General features: G+C 40.1%; 1 protein-coding gene and 1 pseudogene across 2 annotated transcripts; both read right to left on the reverse strand.

Moving 5' to 3' along the window:
- Positions 1-6: 6 nt before the first annotated feature.
- On the reverse strand, positions 7-646 carry LOC144532174 (E3 ubiquitin/ISG15 ligase TRIM25-like; annotated as a pseudogene).
- Positions 647-12,299: 11,653 nt separating this feature from the next.
- Positions 12,300-19,034, reverse strand: LOC144532103 (E3 ubiquitin-protein ligase TRIM39-like). Of its 2 annotated transcripts, none has more exons than XM_078272665.1 (3): positions 18,897-19,034; positions 16,427-16,706; positions 12,300-14,187 (listed from the first exon to the last, which is right to left on the reverse strand). In XM_078272665.1, the coding sequence occupies exons 2-3, from the start codon at positions 16,695-16,697 to the stop codon at positions 12,539-12,541; spliced, it is 1,920 nt and encodes a 639-aa protein (XP_078128791.1). In that variant the 5' UTR covers positions 16,698-16,706; positions 18,897-19,034; the 3' UTR covers positions 12,300-12,538. The 2 variants fall into 2 exon arrangements, with proteins under 2 accessions (XP_078128791.1, XP_078128781.1); XM_078272655.1 differs by having other exon boundaries at positions 16,427-16,709.
- Between the last annotated feature and the right edge of the window lie 1,028 nt (positions 19,035-20,062).

The raw sequence follows: 20,062 nt of genomic DNA on the forward strand, positions 1-20,062 counted from the left end.
TCTCCTGAATCTTCTGTCGTCTCTTCTTGATCATCTGCTAAATTTCAGCCTTGGCTTTCTTTCTTTCATATCCTTCTGTCAGAGGAACAACATCATGCGTCTTGTGGTTTAAAAAAGTGCAGCGCATGCAGACACATGTCTGATCGGTCTTACAGAACAGCTCCAGAGGTTTATCGTGCTTCGTACAAATCCTGCCTTCCAAGTTCTCCACAGGGTCGATCAGCTGATGTCTTTTCAGGCCAGACATTGTCATATGAGGCTCCAGATGAGTCTCACAGTAGGAGACCAGACACACCAGGCAGGACTTCAGGGCCTTCAGTTTGGTTCCAGTGCAGACTTCACAGGGAACCTCTCCTGGTTTGGACACTTGTTGCTCTGAGCTGCTGCTGCAGGCTTTCTGTTGAGCTGACCGTCTGAACTGAGCAACCATCTCAGACAACAAAGTGTTGACCCTCAAAACAGGCCTTGTGGTAAAACCCTCCTTACACAGGGGACACAGGTACTGGTCATTAGTATTCCAGTGTTCAGTGATGCAGTTTTTGCAGAAGTTGTGTCCAAATGATGTAGTCACAGGATCCGTGAACACATCCAGACAGATGGAGCACCGAAACTGATGTTCAGATTGTAGTTAGTTTGCAGCAGCCATATCTACACATGTAGGATGGGAGAGAACAAAACAAAACATTTTATTCAAAATACAGTTTTAGTTATTTGTTGAAAAAAAAACATGTGCCTTAACAGTCCTGTTAAGCATAACTTAGTGTAGCAACAGCCAACAATTCCCATCATGCCTATTGAGTAGTTTGTGTTCCGTTTCATGTCCCAAAACCCAGATGTTGCTTTATGCTGTTGGTAATTGCCATTTTAGAGCTTGTTGAGTTCTAACCATCAGTGAGGTGGCTGTTAAATTTTTTAAACCCATCTGTATTTTGTTACTGTGTTTTTGAGTTCTTGTTCGCTGTGATGACTGTTGTTAAAGGCTTGACATCACTACAGGCCCTGACACACCAAGCCGACAGCCGCCGACTACTGCAGACGACGGCCACCTGTGGTGTCACCTCTCGTCGGCCCTCGTTGGCTTTGTCTTGGCCAAAATTTAGCACTGGAACACACCACAGAGAAGGGACACCGGATACCATTGCCATGATACCCACAGCATACATCGTTTGCTCTAGCAGCGGCAGAACCAAAAAGAGCCTAAGGTCCCTCCTCTTCCCAGTGGACCTGCCTGGCTCAGCGTAATGGGCTACTCTATCGGTCCTGGCGCGGACTGGGCCTTGAGGGACCGTGTGGCAGCTGTTTCAGCGAGTGCTGCAGGCAGTTCATCTCTCTGTGGGGACAGGCTTTTTCGGGATGGGCAAGACCCTGAACAGACCATGCCAGCAGTTCTACTGGACATTGCAGACTGAACTGCTGTGGGAGAGTGGTGAGAATCCCTAAGACTGAGTGACTTAAGCAGCTAGTCCCCGTCCCTGTTAAAGTAGCACAGGAATGTAAATCTCCGCCCAACATCTTATGTTTATACACCAATGCGGATCAACTTCATAACAAACTGCCTGCATTTGCTGTTCGTTTGAGATTACTCCCACTTATTCATATATTAGGAATCACAGAAGTTAAATCAAAGAGTCATAAACCACAGATGATCCCAACGGAATTTAACTTGGATGATATAGAGGATTATAACATGTTCTCAAGGAATATAGAGAATGATCTAGGTAGAGGCTTACTGCTTTATGTACACACAAGTTTCAGAAGCAAAATAAATGGTAACTGTTTCAGAATTTCAAGAAAGTATAATTGTTAAGATTAAATGTAGCAATAATGAGATTTTGATTATTGGATTAATTTACAGGTCAGATAGTGGAACAGAGAGCAACAATGATAATCTTTTGGTTTTACTAGAAGAAGTGTCAACAATAAAACATTCATACAAATTAATTATGGGGGATTTTAATTTGCCAAATATAGATTGGAGATTATTAGAAGTGAAGGGAAATAACCCCATAACATTAAATAAATAAAAATGTATGGTTGTTCCAACATGTTTTAGAGCCAACAAGGTGGCGAGGTGGTGAAACACCACATGTATTGGATCTTATTATAACAAATGAGGAACATATGATAGATGATATTCAATATCTAAGCCCTTTAGGCAAAAGTGATCATTGTGTCCTGTTGTTTAAGGTAATTTGTTATACACAAATGTTAAATAACGTACCCATAAGAAGGAACTACAATAAGGCCAATTATGATGAAGCACATAGGGAATTGGATATCACATCTATCTAATTATGATGTTAATAAAAAATGGGTACTAAGAAAGTCTAAGTTGAAGGAAATAGAGGGGAAGTTTGTACCTCTTATTAAAATGAGGTCCCATAATAATAATAAAAAAATACTCCTTTCCATTAGATGACATTACAAAAACAAAAATCAAAGAGAAAAATAACCTGGGAAGGAAAGCATTATGAAGTAAAAAAACAGAAATACAGCAGGCTTATCGGAAAGTTCGTAATCTTGTGAGGATGAGAACGCAAAATTTAAAGCGAAAATATGAAGAGGAATTAGCCAAGCAATCTAAATATAAACCAAAAGTTATATGGAACTACATAAATAAAAGGACAAAAATAAAAACAGCAGTGGGTGATCTATACTGCAATCAGAATAATACTCATTCTTTAAAAACAGAGAAAGATATAGAAAAGGCAGATATATTGTCAGAATACTTCTGCAGTGTATTTGTTGAAGAGCCTGACGGGCAGATACCCAACGTACCAAGGTTGGAAGTTCAGCAAACAGAAAATCTTGAAATAACAGTAGAAGATACAAAACGGCTTTTACAGAAAATGAATGTATATAAATCCCCTGGATTGGATTTGATCCATCCTAGGATTTTGAAGGAACTGGCGATTGATATTGCTGAACCGCTAACCGTACTACTTAACAAATCATTAGAGGATTCAGTTTTACCAAATGACTGGAAAGAGGCTCAAATTAGTGCAATTTTTAAAAAAGGAAATAAATCTCTAGCTGGAAATTATCGACAAGTTAGTTTGACGTCAGTTGTTAGCAAGATAATGGAAAAACTTATAAGGACATATATAGTCAACCATATGAAAAGTAATACATCATTTAGTAGTAAACAATATGGCTTCATATCCGGGCGGTCAACTTCTCTTCAGTTGCTCACAGTTCTTGACAAATGGTCACAAGCCTTGGATAGAGGACAGACAGTTGACTGTGTATATCTGGACTTTCAAAAAGCCTTTGACGCTGTTCCTCATAAAAGACTGCTATCAAAGTTAAAATCCTATTGTTTAGACAACAGAGTTATTTATTGGATAGAGGATTTTTTGCACAAACGAAAACAACAGGTGGTAGTGACATCTGGGGTCCCACAGGGATCAGTCTTGGGCCCTGTTCTCTTTGTAATATATATAAACGACCTGCCAGATATGATACAGTCTGATGTTTACCTTTTTGCGGATGATACTAACATTTTCAGATTAATAACAAATGACACAGACCGAGCCCATCTTCAAGAAGATCTAAGTAGCATGGGCAAACAGTGTGGCCAGTGGCTATTAAAGATGAATCCCGAAAAGTGTAAACATTTACATATTGGGGGAAAAAAATGACACTGTAGCCAATTATGTAGTTGGGGATATAGTGGTTAATCCAGTACAAGAGGAGAGGGACGTAGGTGTTGTGGTGGATGGTTCACTTGAATTCCACACACATATTTCTGAAAAAGTTAAAAAAGCTACATATATGATTGCAATAATAAAAAGAACTTTTCAAAATTTAAGCAAGGATATATTTTTACCTTTGTACAAATCCCTGGTAAGATCTCACCTTGAATACTCTAGCTCAGTCTGGTGTCCATATAAATTAAAATATGTAGAAAAAATTGAAAGGGTCCAGAGAAGAGTTATTTTAATTAATTAATTACTAAATTAATTCCAGAATGAAAAATATGTCGTATGAAGATATATTGAGGAAATTAAGTTTACCGACTCTCATATTTAGGAGATACAGAGGAGATATGATTCAGGTGTACAAGCTTGTACAGGGAATATATGATATAACAGTTGAACCTATCTTTCAGTTTTGGAACAATAGGTACGAGACACAAGGGAATTCTTTAAAACGTTACCCGCTTCCAGAAGAAGTTGTGCGTTCCCCTTCTATTAATTCCTTTAAGAATAGGCTGGATGCATTTTGCTTGTAATGTATAAATATAAAGCTTGTCAGTAATTTATGTAATTCATTTATGTAATTTATTTATGAACTTTTAGAAAACTTCAATTATGAAATTAATGTTTTTATAGATGTGCATGTATGTGTACGTGTATGTGTGTGTATATATATATATATATATATATATATATATATATATGCATGTGTGTATGTACATGTATATATATATATATATTTGTTTTGTGTGACTTTTAGAGTCTGGGATAGAGGACTGTATATCCTGTACCAGAAATCTTTTCAATAAAAAATACCACTTCTTGGTATTGTGCAGGATGGTGTAGGAGCCAATCAGGGCATTGGACAGGTCCATACCACCCATGTTCCTGAGTACAGAAACAAATATAGGAAAAGGAACATAGCCATTTCATTACACTGATATTGACGCATTGACCTGATATCAAAATTCAATTCAAAGAGCTGAAATTAGGAAAACACTGTACATACCTGTTGTTATCCTTGATGGCTGGTGGGATGGAGACATCCTGTACAGACCACTGCCCATCTGACCCCTTGATCCTTCTCTGGACCGTATCCTCTCCATGTGCTGCATGGATTGTGGAACACATCAGCACATCTCTGGTGTCCCTCCACTGAACAAACACCACGGGCCCCTCGCGAATCCAGTGGATGGTGCCCCGGGGAGCCTTCCCTTTCAAGCCCGCCTGGCCTGTCTTTGGGGAACCCAATACGCTGTTGGCGAATGGTACCACAGGCCCAGATCTTCTTTGCCAGCAGGTCGCGAAAGAGATCTGTGCTGGTGTAAAAGTTATCCACAAATAACTTATACCCGGTACCCAGCACCTGTGTATTCACGAGCCGCATTACGGTGTCATAACTGAGCCCCTTGACAATTGGTGATCCTTTGCCTTCGTACACAAAGAAGTCCCAGGTGTAACCGCTGGTGGAATCCGCCAGCACAAACAGCTTATAACCCCACTTCACAGGCTTATTTTTCATGTACTGGCGGAGTCCGCTGCGGGCTTTGGATGTGACCATCCTCTCGTCAATGGCAACACACTAGTGGGGGTGGTAATTCGCCATGCATACCTGCCTAACCTCATGGTACATTGGCCTAATTTTACAAAGCCTGTTGTACCCGGCGGTGCCTCTTTTTAGGTCGCTGGCAGCATCGTCATCAGGATCACTGAGGTGGATGGCGCGCAAGATGGCTTTGAACCTGCAACCTGACATCACACTCGATGGAAAAGAAAAGGCGTATAGATTTGATCTTCTCCAGTAGTCAGTGATGTTCGGTGTCTTGATTAGTCCCATGTAAATGGCCAAGTACGACATCATGTCTGGCATGGTGATCCTCTGAAAGGTGTCTGGGTGGTCAACGACACATACTATGTTCTGTAGACACTATGGGATGTAATAGGCCTTACACTTAAATTAAGCTTCACGACACTATGAAATATTCAGCAATATGTTTCTGTGGCTGCACATCAAATACAAATAAATGTATATCTGACTACACAATCAACACATTAATTTGATCTATCATGACACACCTTATGTGGACGATATCTATTTAAACCTCTGTTTTAATGTCTGTTCTGACATTTATTATAACTTCCAGAAGAAATCAGTTTTCTAAAGACACCAAATATGTCAAGATGAAGTTTTATTCAATTTGCAAAGAATTGCTACACATTTAACCATTTGATAATAAATGCATGTGTAAATCAGTCGCCACAGGAAACAGATTCTGTAGAAAATAAGATGTAAAATATATGAATATGTACATTTGTTCCCTTGATTAAAAATACATCAATACTTGAAATGATGCAATAAGTGATTAGTTTATTCTGACAGGATAGATGACCAGAGGGGCAGAGTTTTTACCATCATCATTAGTATAGGGACTGAAGAATGGGAAGATTTTCTCAGTGAAGGAGCAGCCAGTAAAGGAGTAGATAAGAGCTTCAGAGAGAGTAGGACACGAGGGTCATCAAGAGCTTTGTACTCATTTCTCTTTCTCAACCATATCGTCCAGTAACCATTCTGAGGGCTCAGTGTGATTGCTGCCTTCCTGTCGATAGACTCTCTGGCCATGCCTAAGTCCCAATCAGTCTTTCCTTTAACTTGAACCTCAAAGTAAAATCTGCCTGAAGAAAAACTCTGTTGTTACTTCTGTTAGGGTTAGGAAACATGCCGTTCAACCAGGAAACCATAGCAAAACGGTGCACACAGTTTTAAGATTGAACGAGCCCCTGGCTTCTCTGTTCAGTGTTTGGAGTTCAAGTCACTGCTTACTCAAGGCTGGTGTTCAACAACTGCTTCATTTTACATTATCTTACAATCACATATTTACAGATTTTTTTGACTTATTTCCCATAACCATTTCACTACCACTATTCGCAAAAAAACAGTAATTCACCAAATACATTTTTAGACAAATTATCACACATTAGCTGTGTTTGAAACCGCTCCCCCATTCACACACTCACTATTCCCTATATAGTGTTGATTAAATAGTGAACTATATAGGGAACGACCAAACAGGATTTCGGACACTACACTGAAAACACATAGTTGCGTCAGTAGATGTGCCGGTTATTTGTGTAACGGAGGCGGGCGCACCCAGCAACAAACCCAAACAAAAATACTTCTAATGCGTCCCTGAAACAAAGCGAGCACTCAGAAGAAGAGTAAAATTTGTTGTATATTTTATATGTTGTATGTTACATTTCCACTGTTTAGAAACCAAAGCCAGCTCCATTTTTCCTTTTCAGTTTTCTCGGTGACTTCTGCCTCCTTTCCTCCAGGAAAACACGACCGCATTGCATTGTGGGATACAGGAGTAACATATAGGGTACATCCTATGTACACTCAAATTAGCAGCGTGTTGTAGGTATTTGATAGTGGACTATATAGTGAATGAAATTAACCGCAGTGAATTTGAACACCACTACAAAATGGCGAACACACTACATAGTGCACTATTTCTGTGATAGGGAATGTTTTCGAACACAGCTACTGATGAACTTTGTCCATTAACTATTATACCCAGTATTATAAATTACTACAGACATGTAAAAGGCCTAATGGCGCATTCACATAGGATGCAAAGATTAACATTGTGCTGCATTACTCGTAGAAATGTTATCGGTATCAGTTGTGTTTAATCTATAAGCTTCCGTGTTAGCTTACTTTTTTAGTGCTGAAGGTTGCCGCTTGATGTAGAGCTGTAGGCACAAACTACGTTTTTTTCCATCCTCAACCATGGATCAAAACGGATCATAATGATGCCAAAATAACTAAATCATGATGCAGATTTCTATAAAGTCTGACATCATGATTATTAATTGATCACGGCTATCAACAGCATCACACAAATTTCTTGCTTAAATTGAAATTTGAAACAGACAAATTATGTTGTGTCTTTGCACTGACTTTGTATACATTTACGCTGCTCAAAACGCTTGCAACGCATTCAGTGTGAACATGCCATTACTCTTAAAGGAAACGTTTTCTGTGGCTGCATATGAAATAGAAATAAATTGTTATTTTCTAGCATTTTTTACAAATTTACTGTAAAATAAATTTGGTGTCTAAAGAGATGGATTTCTTCTGCAACTGAAAGTAGTCAGTTTAATACAAGGTAGATATTCTCCACATGACGTGTTTCTTGACAATATTTACATTTGTTCCCCTTGAATGAAAATAAGTCAATGCATGAAATAAGATAGCTTAATAGTCCAACCTGACAGGTGAGATGATCAGAGGTGCAGTTTTGACCATCATGATCATCACCAGGACTGAAGTATGGAAAGAGTTTCTCAGTGAAGGAGCAGCCAGTAAAGGAGTAGATAAGAGCTGCAGCATCTACGTCATAAAATGAGACCAGACCCTCCTCATAATCCACAAACACCCCCACCTTCTGAGGCTGAGACTTCAGAGAGAGACAGACACTAAAGTGGTCATTAGCATCATACTCATTTCCATTTGTCAACAATAAAGTCCAATAACCATCCTCAGGGCTCAGTGTGATGCCTCCCTTTCTGTCGATCGACTCTCTGACCACACCGAAATCCCAGGAAGTCTTTCCTTTAACTATAACCTCAAAGTAAAATCTGCCTGAAGAGAAACTCTGCTTTCCTAAAAAGCAATTACAATCGGCCAATCTCTCTGGGTTGTCTGGAAAATTCTTCTTTAGATGACTATTATTTACTTGTTTCCCCATCATCAGACACGATGAGACTTGGATGTGCTGTATCAAGATCAAGAGTCACATTCACTGCATACTGCATTTTGTTTGTTTTGGTGGTCAGCATGGTAGCAGTATAGTAACTTTGTCTCATGATTCCTTTGTGTTGTGATCCATCTAGTGGTCGTTCTGTGTCACAACACCAGTTAGTGGTCTACATGGAGGCCTGTTGCTGCTGCAGTGTAGCAGGGAGTCATGGAGACGTGCTCGGACATGAGGAAGGCTGTCAGCTCTCAAGAAATGTTCAGAGTTTAAATGAATACCCTGCACTCATCAATGATTGTTGTTTGACTCTTTCAGAGAGATTATACATGTGTTGTCAGTATTGAAATGTGGCTTTAAACAATAATGTCAACTTACAACATAGAAAACTAAAGTTATTGTTATTGTCAGACGTTACCCGCAAGAAGAAGCTCTGTAACTGTAAACTGTAGATGAAAACAGGAAAAATGCCTTACCACACTCCTATCTGTAATTACATTTTAGATATTTATAATAGCATTTCTCCTAGTCAAAATAATAAAGAATGGTAATTAAAGATATCCACAATAACAATCTTATTTGTAGCAATTATTTTTTCAAGATATCTACAACTTTGATTGTGCTAGTCAAAACTAAATTCAAAACCTAAAATTGTATAAATGGCAGTTTTAACATTTAGTAGCTAGACTGGATATTTATTGCAAATGTCTATATTTAATTATTTCTAGTCAGAAATAACTTTTTTAGATATCTGCAATAGATTTTATTGGAATATGTCCACATCCTGTTGTGTAGACCATTTTATAATAAAGAACAGTACTGCTAACAAAGCTCTGCTTACTGTGCATTTCTCCAGCTACTTCACATTAAAAGCCTCCCACTGGTTCTCTGGTGGAAAGCTTTTATCGTGAAACAGCCAGAGGAAATAAAGAAAGTAGTGTGTTGGACACAATCAGGAAACCTAAATCCAGAATAAACTTTAGATATCTGCAATAGATTTCTTACTAGGAAGAACTCCAGTTTCAGATATCTATAATCCAGTTGTTACAAGTCATCATTTTAATTTCAGAAATCATGAATGAAAAACAGATATCCACAAAACATTTGTGAATATCTGCAATTGCATGTTTACCTGTCATAATGCCAATTGTGGTTATCCGTAATTAGGGCCCGAGCGCTGACAGCGGCGAAGGCCCTATTGAAGCTGAAGAAAATATTATTATTCCTTCTTTTATTCTGCAAATGAATCACCTTCTTGAGGAACTTAACATACTCAAAAACTCACCAAAATTCATCGTGAAAATGTACGTATTTTAAGGGTGTTGGGAATAGGCACACATAAATAGCTCGCCAGCGCCCCCTACAAAATTAAAACAAATTGATCCCCTGCAGTATGTTTAATGTAGACTCACGGAACTTGGTACACATATGTAGCATGTCAAGACGTACAGAAAACGTCATTGGAGCCATACCCTAAACCCAACAGGAACACTTGAAAGTTCGAAATTAGTGCGATTTTTTTTTTTCATAGGGCATGGCTGTGGTGGGCTGGCCATTTTGTGCATTTCGCCAATGAAAGAGGAAGTGGGTGTTACTTGAGTGTATATTGATCAGTTGGCTCGAAACTTTTCACGACTCATAAGAGTCCAATCTTGAGGACATCTAGATACAGATATTTACTCAAAGTCCTAGCGCCCCCTAGTGGCAACAGGAAGTAGTCCCAAAACTATAGTTGCTATACTTTAACGAACTACTCGGAAAGAATTCATCATATCAACTTCAAATTTGGTCTGTGTCATCTAAAGACCTTAACGATGAAAAGCTATTAAAAGCAAAAGTTTTCATCCAACGGTGTGGGTGTGGCGTGGCGGCCATTTTGAGCATTTATCGATGAATGAAGAAGTTGTTTACTTTAGTGAACATTGTCATATCTGCCCGAAATTTCTCACGATTGACAAGGGTCCAGGCCTGAGGTCATCTACAGGCCAATATTGACTTTTGGTCATAGCACCCCCCGCTGGAAAGAGGAAATCAGCCTTATATGACAAACATCATCCGATTTACATGAAACTTATATTGTGTGGTCTACATGTGATACTGAGTCGGTCCCTATACTTTAACCACACCCACGTACTCAGGCCACGCCCCTTTCATAACATTTGAACCGTTTAATGTAGACCTTTGTGTGAGGTATCATTGAACTCAGCAGAGAGTTTCTTTTTGATCGGTGATGGTTTGACCCGCCTCTATGCTGTAGCCACGCCCCTTTTTATAACATATGACCAGTTTGATGTGGACCATTGTGTGAGGTATCATTGAACTCAGTATGGAGTTCCCTTACAACTTTTTGTTTGCAATACATCTCAAACTGCGCACACTCCACCGTGCGCACTGTGTCCAATGGTTGCGCAAATGCAGGGTTGTGTGGATTGTCGTCCGCCAGTAATTTCTGATTTATTTATTTTAAATTGCCTGGCAGAAGTTCAACTTTATTCTCAACATTATGATTGTTTTCGAAAATGCAAAAAAAATTAACTAAGATCATCCTCAACTGAAATACAACTTGTGTGTAAACCAGCTTTTCTCGGGCAGAAAGCCAGATTGGTGAGCTGGTCCGCTACTGCAACAACCTTTCAAAAACAACCCTGCAAAGCTTTCCTTATTGTTTGTATATAACTGCTGACTCAATAAAACGTGATTTTAGTTGGATCTGTTTGTCTTTAATTTTGCAGTGTTACTGTGATATATATGTATGGCTATAATTATCATTTTAGGCTAATGTAATAGCCAATGTTAGCAGCAGGGTTACCCCTGAGTGTACCCCTATGGTTGGTTTATACCTTAAAATAATGGCCAGGATTTCCGGGAAAAGGTACGATATGTATGTCTCCATTTCAAAACATCACTGCAGGGTTGATTGTTTTTAGCAGCAGAGGTTGATTGTGGGTGAGAGGGCAACAACACTGTCATGGTCTGCTCGCCGAAACTCTACTGCCGCTGTCTCAGCAACGTTAGCTAATGTCCGCTAGCATACGTACAGGCTAACCTTAGCCAGTTAGCTTTGTGTGTAACGTAATAAAAACCCACCCATCTCGTAGGAGTGAAGCTTAATATTTCATTCAATAAAATTATGGTACAAAAGGAGCACTAACGCCACAGGTCTTATGTTGAAAAAAGTGGACACAGATATAAGAAACGCCGAAGGCAGTCGTAATATTTACCTAGCAGGCTAGGCTAACGCTGTAGCGCTAACGTTAGCAAAACATCGGCGTAGCTTTAGCTAGCAGTCTAAACTTGTCTCGAGTCCGGACCTTTAACTGTCTATGGTCCGGACTCGAGTACCACAGCCCTGACAGGTAGATATCACTTAGCTGAACAACTGAACAAGCTGCAACTTTTCTGATTGATACAATGGAAGCCTGACTCTTGCATATGACCCCCTTCTTATGGCTTGAAGCCATAACCTCCGCCGGTTTTTGGCAAAAGCATGCTTCCCCCTAGGTATGTTAAACAGGCACCCATCACTGGCTCTGTTTGTACAATTAACCACAACAACTCCTTGGCATTTTGACTTATGCTATGCTGCTACTACTACTATAGCTACACGAAACACGTCTTCTTTCTGCCCCCCGGTTGCGTGCGCAAGCAGTGATGACGTTGCTGAGAGATCCATGTATAGGCCTTACTCTTAAATGAAGCTTCATGACACAATGAACTATTCAGTTCAGTTTTCTGTGGCTGCACATCAAATACAATTAAATATGTATCTGATTACATAATCAACACATTAATTTGATGCATCATGACACACGTTGTGTGGACAATATCTATTTAAACCTCTGTTAAACCCACAGCCATTTATTATAACTTCTAGAAGAAATCAGTTTTCTAAAGACACAAAATATGTCGAGTTTGATTTCATTTGCAAAGAATTGCTACATTAACCATATGATAATAAATCGAAAAAGTGTAAATCAGTCACCACAGAAAACAGATTCTGTAGAAAATGAGTTGTAAAAAATAAGAATATGTATATTTGTTTCCTTGATTGAAATAAATCAAAACCTGAAATGAGATCAGTGATTAGTTTACTCTGACAGGAGAGATGATCAGAGGGGCAGAGTTTTTAACACCATCATTATTACCAGTATGGAAGTATGGGAAGAGTTTCTCAGTGAAGGAGCAGCCAGTAAAGGAGTAAATAAGATTTGCAGCATCTACGTCATAAAAGGAGACCAGACCCTCCTCATAATCAGCAAACACCCCCACCTTCTGAGGCTGAGACTTCAGAGAGAGAAGGACTGGAGGGTCAGCAGCAGCTTTGTACTCATTTCCATCTCTCAACGCTATAATCCAGAAACCTTTCTGAGGGTTCAGTGTGATGCTTCCCTTCCTCTTGATCGACTCTCTGGCCACTCCTAAAGTCCATTCAGTCTTTCCTTTGACTTGAACCTCAAAGTATAATCTGCCTGAAGAGAAACTCTGTTTTCCTAAAACGCAAACACGATAAGAAAATCTCTCCGGGTTGTCTAGGAGATTCTTCCTCACATCACCAAGATTCACTTGTTTCCCATCATCAGACAGGATGAGATTAGGATGTGCTGTATCAGGATCAAGAGTCACATCCACTCCATACTGCTGGACCCTCTTCAGTTCAGCTTCAAGCAGCTTCTTCATCTCTTCACTGAGTGTCTCCTCCAGCTGAACCACAGCTTTCACCACAGTCCCCTCATATGATGATGTACGGACGCTGAACTCTGTCCAGTCCTTGGTGAGTGGAGGTTGTTGGATGTTTAGGGACTGGACACTCTGGAGAAGATGGAGGTGGTCTTCAGAGCGTAACACCTGCTCCACCTCAGTGCTTCTCTTCATCAGCTCAGAGATTTCCTGTTCCAGCTCTTTGATGAAAGCTTCGGCCTGTTTTTTTCTTGTTTTCTGCTTCTCTTTGATCGTGTTGATGAGCTCATTCAGGCCTCTCTCAACAGACTCCTTGAGAGAAGTGAAGACCTGAACACCTTCTGCTATCTCTCTGTCTGCATCTTCCTCACTGAGGTCGACTGAGTGTTTGACCTCCTGAATCTTCAGTCGTCTCTTCTGGATCATCTGCTGAATTTCAGCCTCTGTCTTCCCCAGCTCTACCTTCTTTCCTTCATATTCTTCTTTCAGAGGAACAACATCGTGCTTCTTGTGATCTAAAACAGTGCAGAGCATGCAGACACATGTCTGGTCGGTCTTACAGAACATCTCCAGAGGTTTATCGTGCTTCGTACACATCCTGCCTTCCAGGTTCTCCACAGGGTCGATCAGCTGATGTCTTTTCAGACGAGAAGCTGTCAGATGAGGCTCCAGGTGAGTCTCACAGTAGGAGACCAGACACACCAGGCAGGACTTCAGGGCCTTCAGTTTGGTTCCAGTGCAGATGTCACAGGGAACTTCTCCTGGTTTGGACACTTGTTGCTCTGAGCTGCTGCTGCTGGCTTTCTGTTGAGCTGACTGTCTGAACTGAGCAACCATCTCAGAGATGAAAGTGTTGACATGCAACTCAGGTCTTGTGTTGAAAACCTTTTTACATATCGGACACAGGTGCTGGTCATTGGTATTCCAGTGTTCAGTGATGCAGTTTTTGCAGAAGTTGTGACCACATGGTATGCTGACAGGATCAGTGAACACATCCAGACAGATGGAGCACAGAAACTGATCTTCAGATGGCAGAATGCTCACAGCAGCCATATCTACACACAGTGTGAATGAAAAGAAAAGAGAACATTCAAAATACAGTTTATTTAATGTTGCAAGCAGTCATGAACGAGCCCTCGTACATTCGGGTCGGGGATACTGATGGAGCGCCAGTCAATGTGGCTTTTGCATTTTCAGGGATCATCAGACACTGTGGTCATGAGTTAGACGTTATTTCCTGTCGCGCTTGTCACTAAAAAGGAAGTTTTGTACATTTTGTGCCACTTCCTGTGTCCACTATGTGGTGCTAGAGAACACACTAATGTAACGTCATGTTGCTGTATATCAACATGACGATACATGATAAGTGTAGACCATACCATATTTATTTCATGTAAATCTCTATTTGTGTCACATACAACTTAGTTTCTGTTGTCAGTAGTTAGCGCTATAAATTTGATTTAATGTAGTCGTGTAGATGTCTTCAGCAATGAGTGTACATTGTCCATTCTGCTTGAAATTTCCGACAATCAACAAGAGTCCAGGCCTGAGGACATCTACAGGCCAATATTGACTTTTTGTCATAGCGCCCCCTGCTGGCAACAGGAAATAAGCTTTATATGACAAACATCATCCGATTTACATGAAACTTATAATGTGTGGTCTACATGTGATATTGAGCCACCCCCTATACTTTAACCACACCCATGTACACAGGCCATGCCCCTTTCATAACTTTTGAAACGTTTAAGGTAGAGTCTTATGTGAGTTATCATTGAACTCAGCAGAGAGTTCCTTGGTCATTGGTGATGGTTTTATCCCGCCCCCTATGCTTAACCCACGCCCCCTTTTATAACTAGTGACCCGTTTATCGTAGACTATTGTGTGAGGTATCATTGAAATCAGCTGAGAGTTCCTTTTTCATTGATGACGGTTATCGCTGCACCCTACACTTGGTACAACTTTTGCAATACACTATCTCAAACAGTGCACACTCCACCCTGCGTGCTGTGTCTGACAGTTGCGCAAATGCACAGCCATGTGGATCGGCGTTCGCCAGTAACCCCGACGCGCAAGAAGGTGTGAGGGCCCGTCCAATGCTGCTTGCAGCTTTAATTAGCTTTAACTACTGTAACCGAAGGAATTCAGTTTCAATGATACCTCACACAATAGTCTACGATAAATGGGTCACTGAAGGAATTCAGTTTCAATAGGGCCAATGAATGAATCGCCTTTTTGGGGACCTTATCATACTCAAAAACTCACCAAACTTTGCACACACATCAAGCCTGGTAAAAAATGTACCCAGCGCGCGCAGAGGAGCGAGGGCCTGTCCCACACTGCTTGCAGCTCTAATTATATTTGTAGTCAAAATCTACTTTAGATATTCAAGATGACATTTATGATATCTGAAATTAAAATGATGACTCATAACAACTGGATTGTAGATATCTGAAACTGGAGTTCTAGTAAGAATTCTATTGCAGTGTTCTAGAATGTTGATCCTGGATCGGAACCATTTAAATACAATCTGCAATAAATATCCAGTCTAGCTATTAAATGTTAAGACGACTTTCCCCATAGTACCAGACTTAAGGGAACAACATCAGAGGAGGAACATCTTCAGATTGGTTTTAGCATTTAGAAAATAAAGTCAAAATTTTGAGAATTTTCAACATCCTCCTCGACATTTAAACTTTATTGTCCATATTTCAACATTATTCTTGATATTTAGACCCTATATAACTTTATTCTCAACAATAAAGATCATCCTTGACCGAAATACAACTTGTGAGTAAACCAGCTTTTCTGTTGTGGTTGTTTTTTACATTGGCTGTCATGAGACCAATGGGTTATGTGTTGACTTCCTCCGTGACCTTGGCAGTCTTATCATACAGCTGTTACTGTTAGAGACACAGAGTTGAAATACTTGTCCACCTGGAAAGATTATTTGGTTATATTGGCCACTGACCTGAATGAGACCTGCGTACCACTAACTCAACTTACATGAGCTTGAAATTCCACTACAGTAATGTTACAACAAATAGAGACCACACTGAAATAAATGTCAACATTTTTTTTTTTTTATCTATAAAATAGTTTTTTTGTATCTGTTTACATTCTTAAATGATGCATCGTTCATGGCGTCGTTTACAGCTGGAGAATGCGTTGCTGCCGAGTGCACAAGTTGTATAAGCAGGTCACAAATAACAATCTGTTCCCTTACAAGTATTGTTTTTCTCATGTCCACCCACTCTTTATTCCTGAAAATACAAATGAAAAAGGGTGACTGACCTTGTGGTCCTGAGCTGGTGTCTGGCAGACTCTGCACCAGATCATTCCTGTTGATCTTCTCTAAAACCTTCTTGGTCACCTTCAGAGCTCCTTGAAGTTGATAGGTTTTCACCATCAGGTCCACTGTGTCCTGCCTTTCTGCGTTCTCCAACTTGGACACTTTGATGCTTTGGTAGCCTTCCAGGATGTCTTGCTGCAGACACCATTTGAATTTCTTAAATTCCTCTTCTTTTAAATCCTCCAAAGTGTTGAAAAGGTCCACTGCCGTCATCGTGGCTTCCTGCTAAAATCAGAAAGTTTTGTCAGACTGAAAGAAAACTGAAACACAAATGTATCAGAGCAGACGTTCTCATTGGCTAACACAGGTGCTGTGTTGATGTGATTTAGGTGTACTTTAGTCAGTTAGAGCTCCTGCTACTGCTCTGTGGGCTGGACCTAATGTAATTTTGAAGTGTCTCGCTGACGTGAGACCAGGGCTCGAGCTTAAGGACCACCCGTCGTCCCGGGGCCAATAAAAAAAGGGTTGGGCGGTTGAAAGAATAGACAGTAGCATAGGCGGGGGAAGTGGGGGGTGCTGTAGCATCTGCAGCATCCCCACTGGTGGCGAAGCTTTAAAACTGCGATGACAATAAAATGATAGCTTATGAATATCTCTGGTTGTTGTTTCTGTTCCACAACATTTTGTATGTCATGTTTGGGGTCTGGGATGAAGAGAGGGATCATTTTCGTAATTTTAAAAATATTTAATTTATCTTCAGTGTGTATTGGCCAATCAGATTTGTCTTGACGCAATTGCAATTTAGCCTACACATAGCATGCACGCACACTCTGTCACACACAACGACAAATGAGTTTCTACTATATCTTTCAGCTCGTTGTCGCATGAAAACTGCTCAATGGTGTTTTTTACCACTGATTCACATCCACAAAGACATTTTGGATGATCTGGATTTTCAGGGTTTCATGGCACAGTTTATTAGCTGAAGTTCAGAGCGCAATTCTACGTTTGGTGTACGGAAATCATCGTAAGGTAGAGACACGGTGTCTTACATCTCTGCGTCTTTTTCCTGCAGCCGTGCAGGCCCAGATGGCCTATATTTAGCCTAGTATGACTGTGATTTATGTATGCCTATTATAAAGAAATGAATAGTCTGTAACTTTTTAGAATTTGTCACATACTGTTGGAAAATTGTCACGTCTGGTTTTTAAAAACCAAGATGGTAACGCCCATATCGCCAAACTCCTGGCCAAACATCCATTATTTTTACAGTCTATGTGAGCGAGTGACCCGGTGTGAAAGGGGTAGAAATGGAAACTGTAAATGTTAAAGCAGCATGCTAATGAATGAAAACCACACATGAAGAGCTGAAGTCTGTCATATGTTCTGTTAGCTTTTGTTCAACCAGCTTTTAGTTCTTGAAATATAGGCTGTCTTGTTGTTTTAGCCTTGCTAGCAGCATGACACCAAACAATACTATAATGTACAAGAAAGATCATCATGAAACTACAACTTTAAGCTTAACACATCTGATTGGAATGAGTGGAGCACTCCCCCGTAAGTTTATCACAGGTATCTATCTTCTATTGTTCATATTGTGAAGTCTTTCTTGATTAGGTTTAAATTTGATTTGAGAACTAAGCTTGTCTAATGAAAAGACATTGAAAAGACAGTCATTAGCTGGAGAGTCCTGAGGGCACAATGGCAGGAGCATCTGATCTTGACTGTGACAACCCTCCGTTTGCCAGATTCTTGACTGAAGTTATTTATGTGGCAGTCTTGTCACACAAAAACACCACAAACTGTCCCTGCCTATCACACCTCAGCTCCACCCAACCCACCTCCAGTAACTGACAGAGACAAACTGCAGGTTTCAACTTGTCCCTTCAGAAACCTCTGGATAGGTTTTTACTCAGTCTAGTTCAGGATTAAAAGACTGCTTTGCTGATAATAATAATAATAATAATAATAATAATAATAATAATAAATATCTTTTATCTTGTTGTTGAGGATATGTGTCCACAAATCAAAAACCAAGACAGATTTACACTTTTGATGGGATGAAGTTTGTGACACACACCTGCCAATTAAATACAACTCTGCCTTCATTAACGGTTCTGAGTAGTTTTGTAGAGTCAGAATAAACAGCTGATCCAAGTTTCAGAGAATAAAGTATTCAGGCTGATGGAGACGTTCTGACACTCCCTCATATCTCAGCAGTGAAGTCAGCAGAGATTAACATCTAACTTGTTTCCTGGTGATGATTAAATCTGACTCAATTGAACATAAAAAGGCTCATTTTGGCCAAAATATCACACTTCATAGAATAATTACTGAGTTACCTCAGATCTACAAACAGTTTACAATAGTGCTGAAAGAATGTATCACTGCTCTCATATTAAAGTATGTTATGTAGCCTCAAAATATCACAAATGATAGCCGAGTTTCTTCATCAAAGGTGTGTAATGTTACCTGTCAGGCTGCTCCGCTGTTAAAGTCACGTTCAGATGAGGTCAAAGAGATGTGGTACCTTCATCAGTAGACTCTGACAGATGCTGCTGCTGGCTGTGTTCATCTGACTCATCCTAACACCTTTATATCTAGAAGAGTCATATGACGTGAGAGCAGGACCCAGTCTGACCTGTAGTGCTGCCAGTCAGCGCTCTGATTGGACAGTTTTCAGGGTAATTATGTAATGTGAGAGGAACAGTCTGAACTCAGAACAACATGTACACACCTCGAGTTTCATGCCAAGGAAACTGAAGTTGGGATGTTATCTGTCCAGCGTTGGCTCGCCTCTTACTGCAGCTCTGTTAGGTTTTTTTTCCTCCTACGTTTTTATTACTTTAGTAACGTACAGATTTATCCCTGGCTTAACTTAAGGTGAAGTTGGTACTGTACCTAACTTCTATGTGAGGTTATTTTGAGGGGAAACACTGAGCTGTGAGGTGTGAATTTCTTGTTTTTGACTGACCCCGTTGGCACTGGTCATTAGAAAACGACTGTTGGTAAGCTAATGTTAGCTTTGTGTTAGCAAGCTAAGGCACTTGGAAACATGATACTGTATAGCTTTTTAATGTATCCAGATTTATTATAGAAACATAGTTAGCCTAAAACAACAACTCACCCTTTGTCGTCATGCAGCAGGTTTCTATGCACGGTAAACCAGCAGGTTTGAAGGGCGACATGTGAGCAGGCCACCCCCCAACTTCCCACGGACACGCACCCGAAACACTAACATTAGCCACCATAAGCTACTGGTCATACCAGACCAAGAGAGGTTGCATCAGTAAAACCCCTTAGTCTATTGTAAATGAGAGAGGATGTGTTTTATTGCTTATCATTTGTGCTTTTCATTTGTAAAAGGAAAATAATTAGGTTTTTTTTTCCTTTCTCTGAAGAGTTACTTAGTTTCACTTTAATTAATTTAACCAGCAGTCACAGTCCATCATGGTGACCTTTGACATCCACAGTCAAGCTGTCCAAACCAAAACCATTCTAGCCACATTGTTGACATGCTCCAATAAATCACGACATTCAACGGAAATCTTAGGGTTTACTGCGTTATGCTTAGTCCATTAAAGGGGAACTCTTTTTTTACTTTTATTTCATAGGCCGTTGAGAAGCATGCAAGACAA

This window comes from Sander vitreus, chromosome 2 (assembly GCF_031162955.1).
Source record: "Sander vitreus isolate 19-12246 chromosome 2, sanVit1, whole genome shotgun sequence".
Lineage (NCBI taxonomy): Eukaryota > Metazoa > Chordata > Actinopteri > Perciformes > Percidae > Sander > Sander vitreus.

Coding starts and splice junctions, on each gene's coding strand:
- LOC144532103 (XM_078272665.1), bottom strand. CDS start 16,697: ATGACGGCAGTGGACCTTTTCAACACTTTGGAGGATTTAAAAGAAGAG. Junction 14,188..16,426: donor CACCAGCTCAGGACCACAAG/GTCAGTCACCCT, acceptor CACTGTGTGTAG/ATATGGCTGCTGTGAGCATT.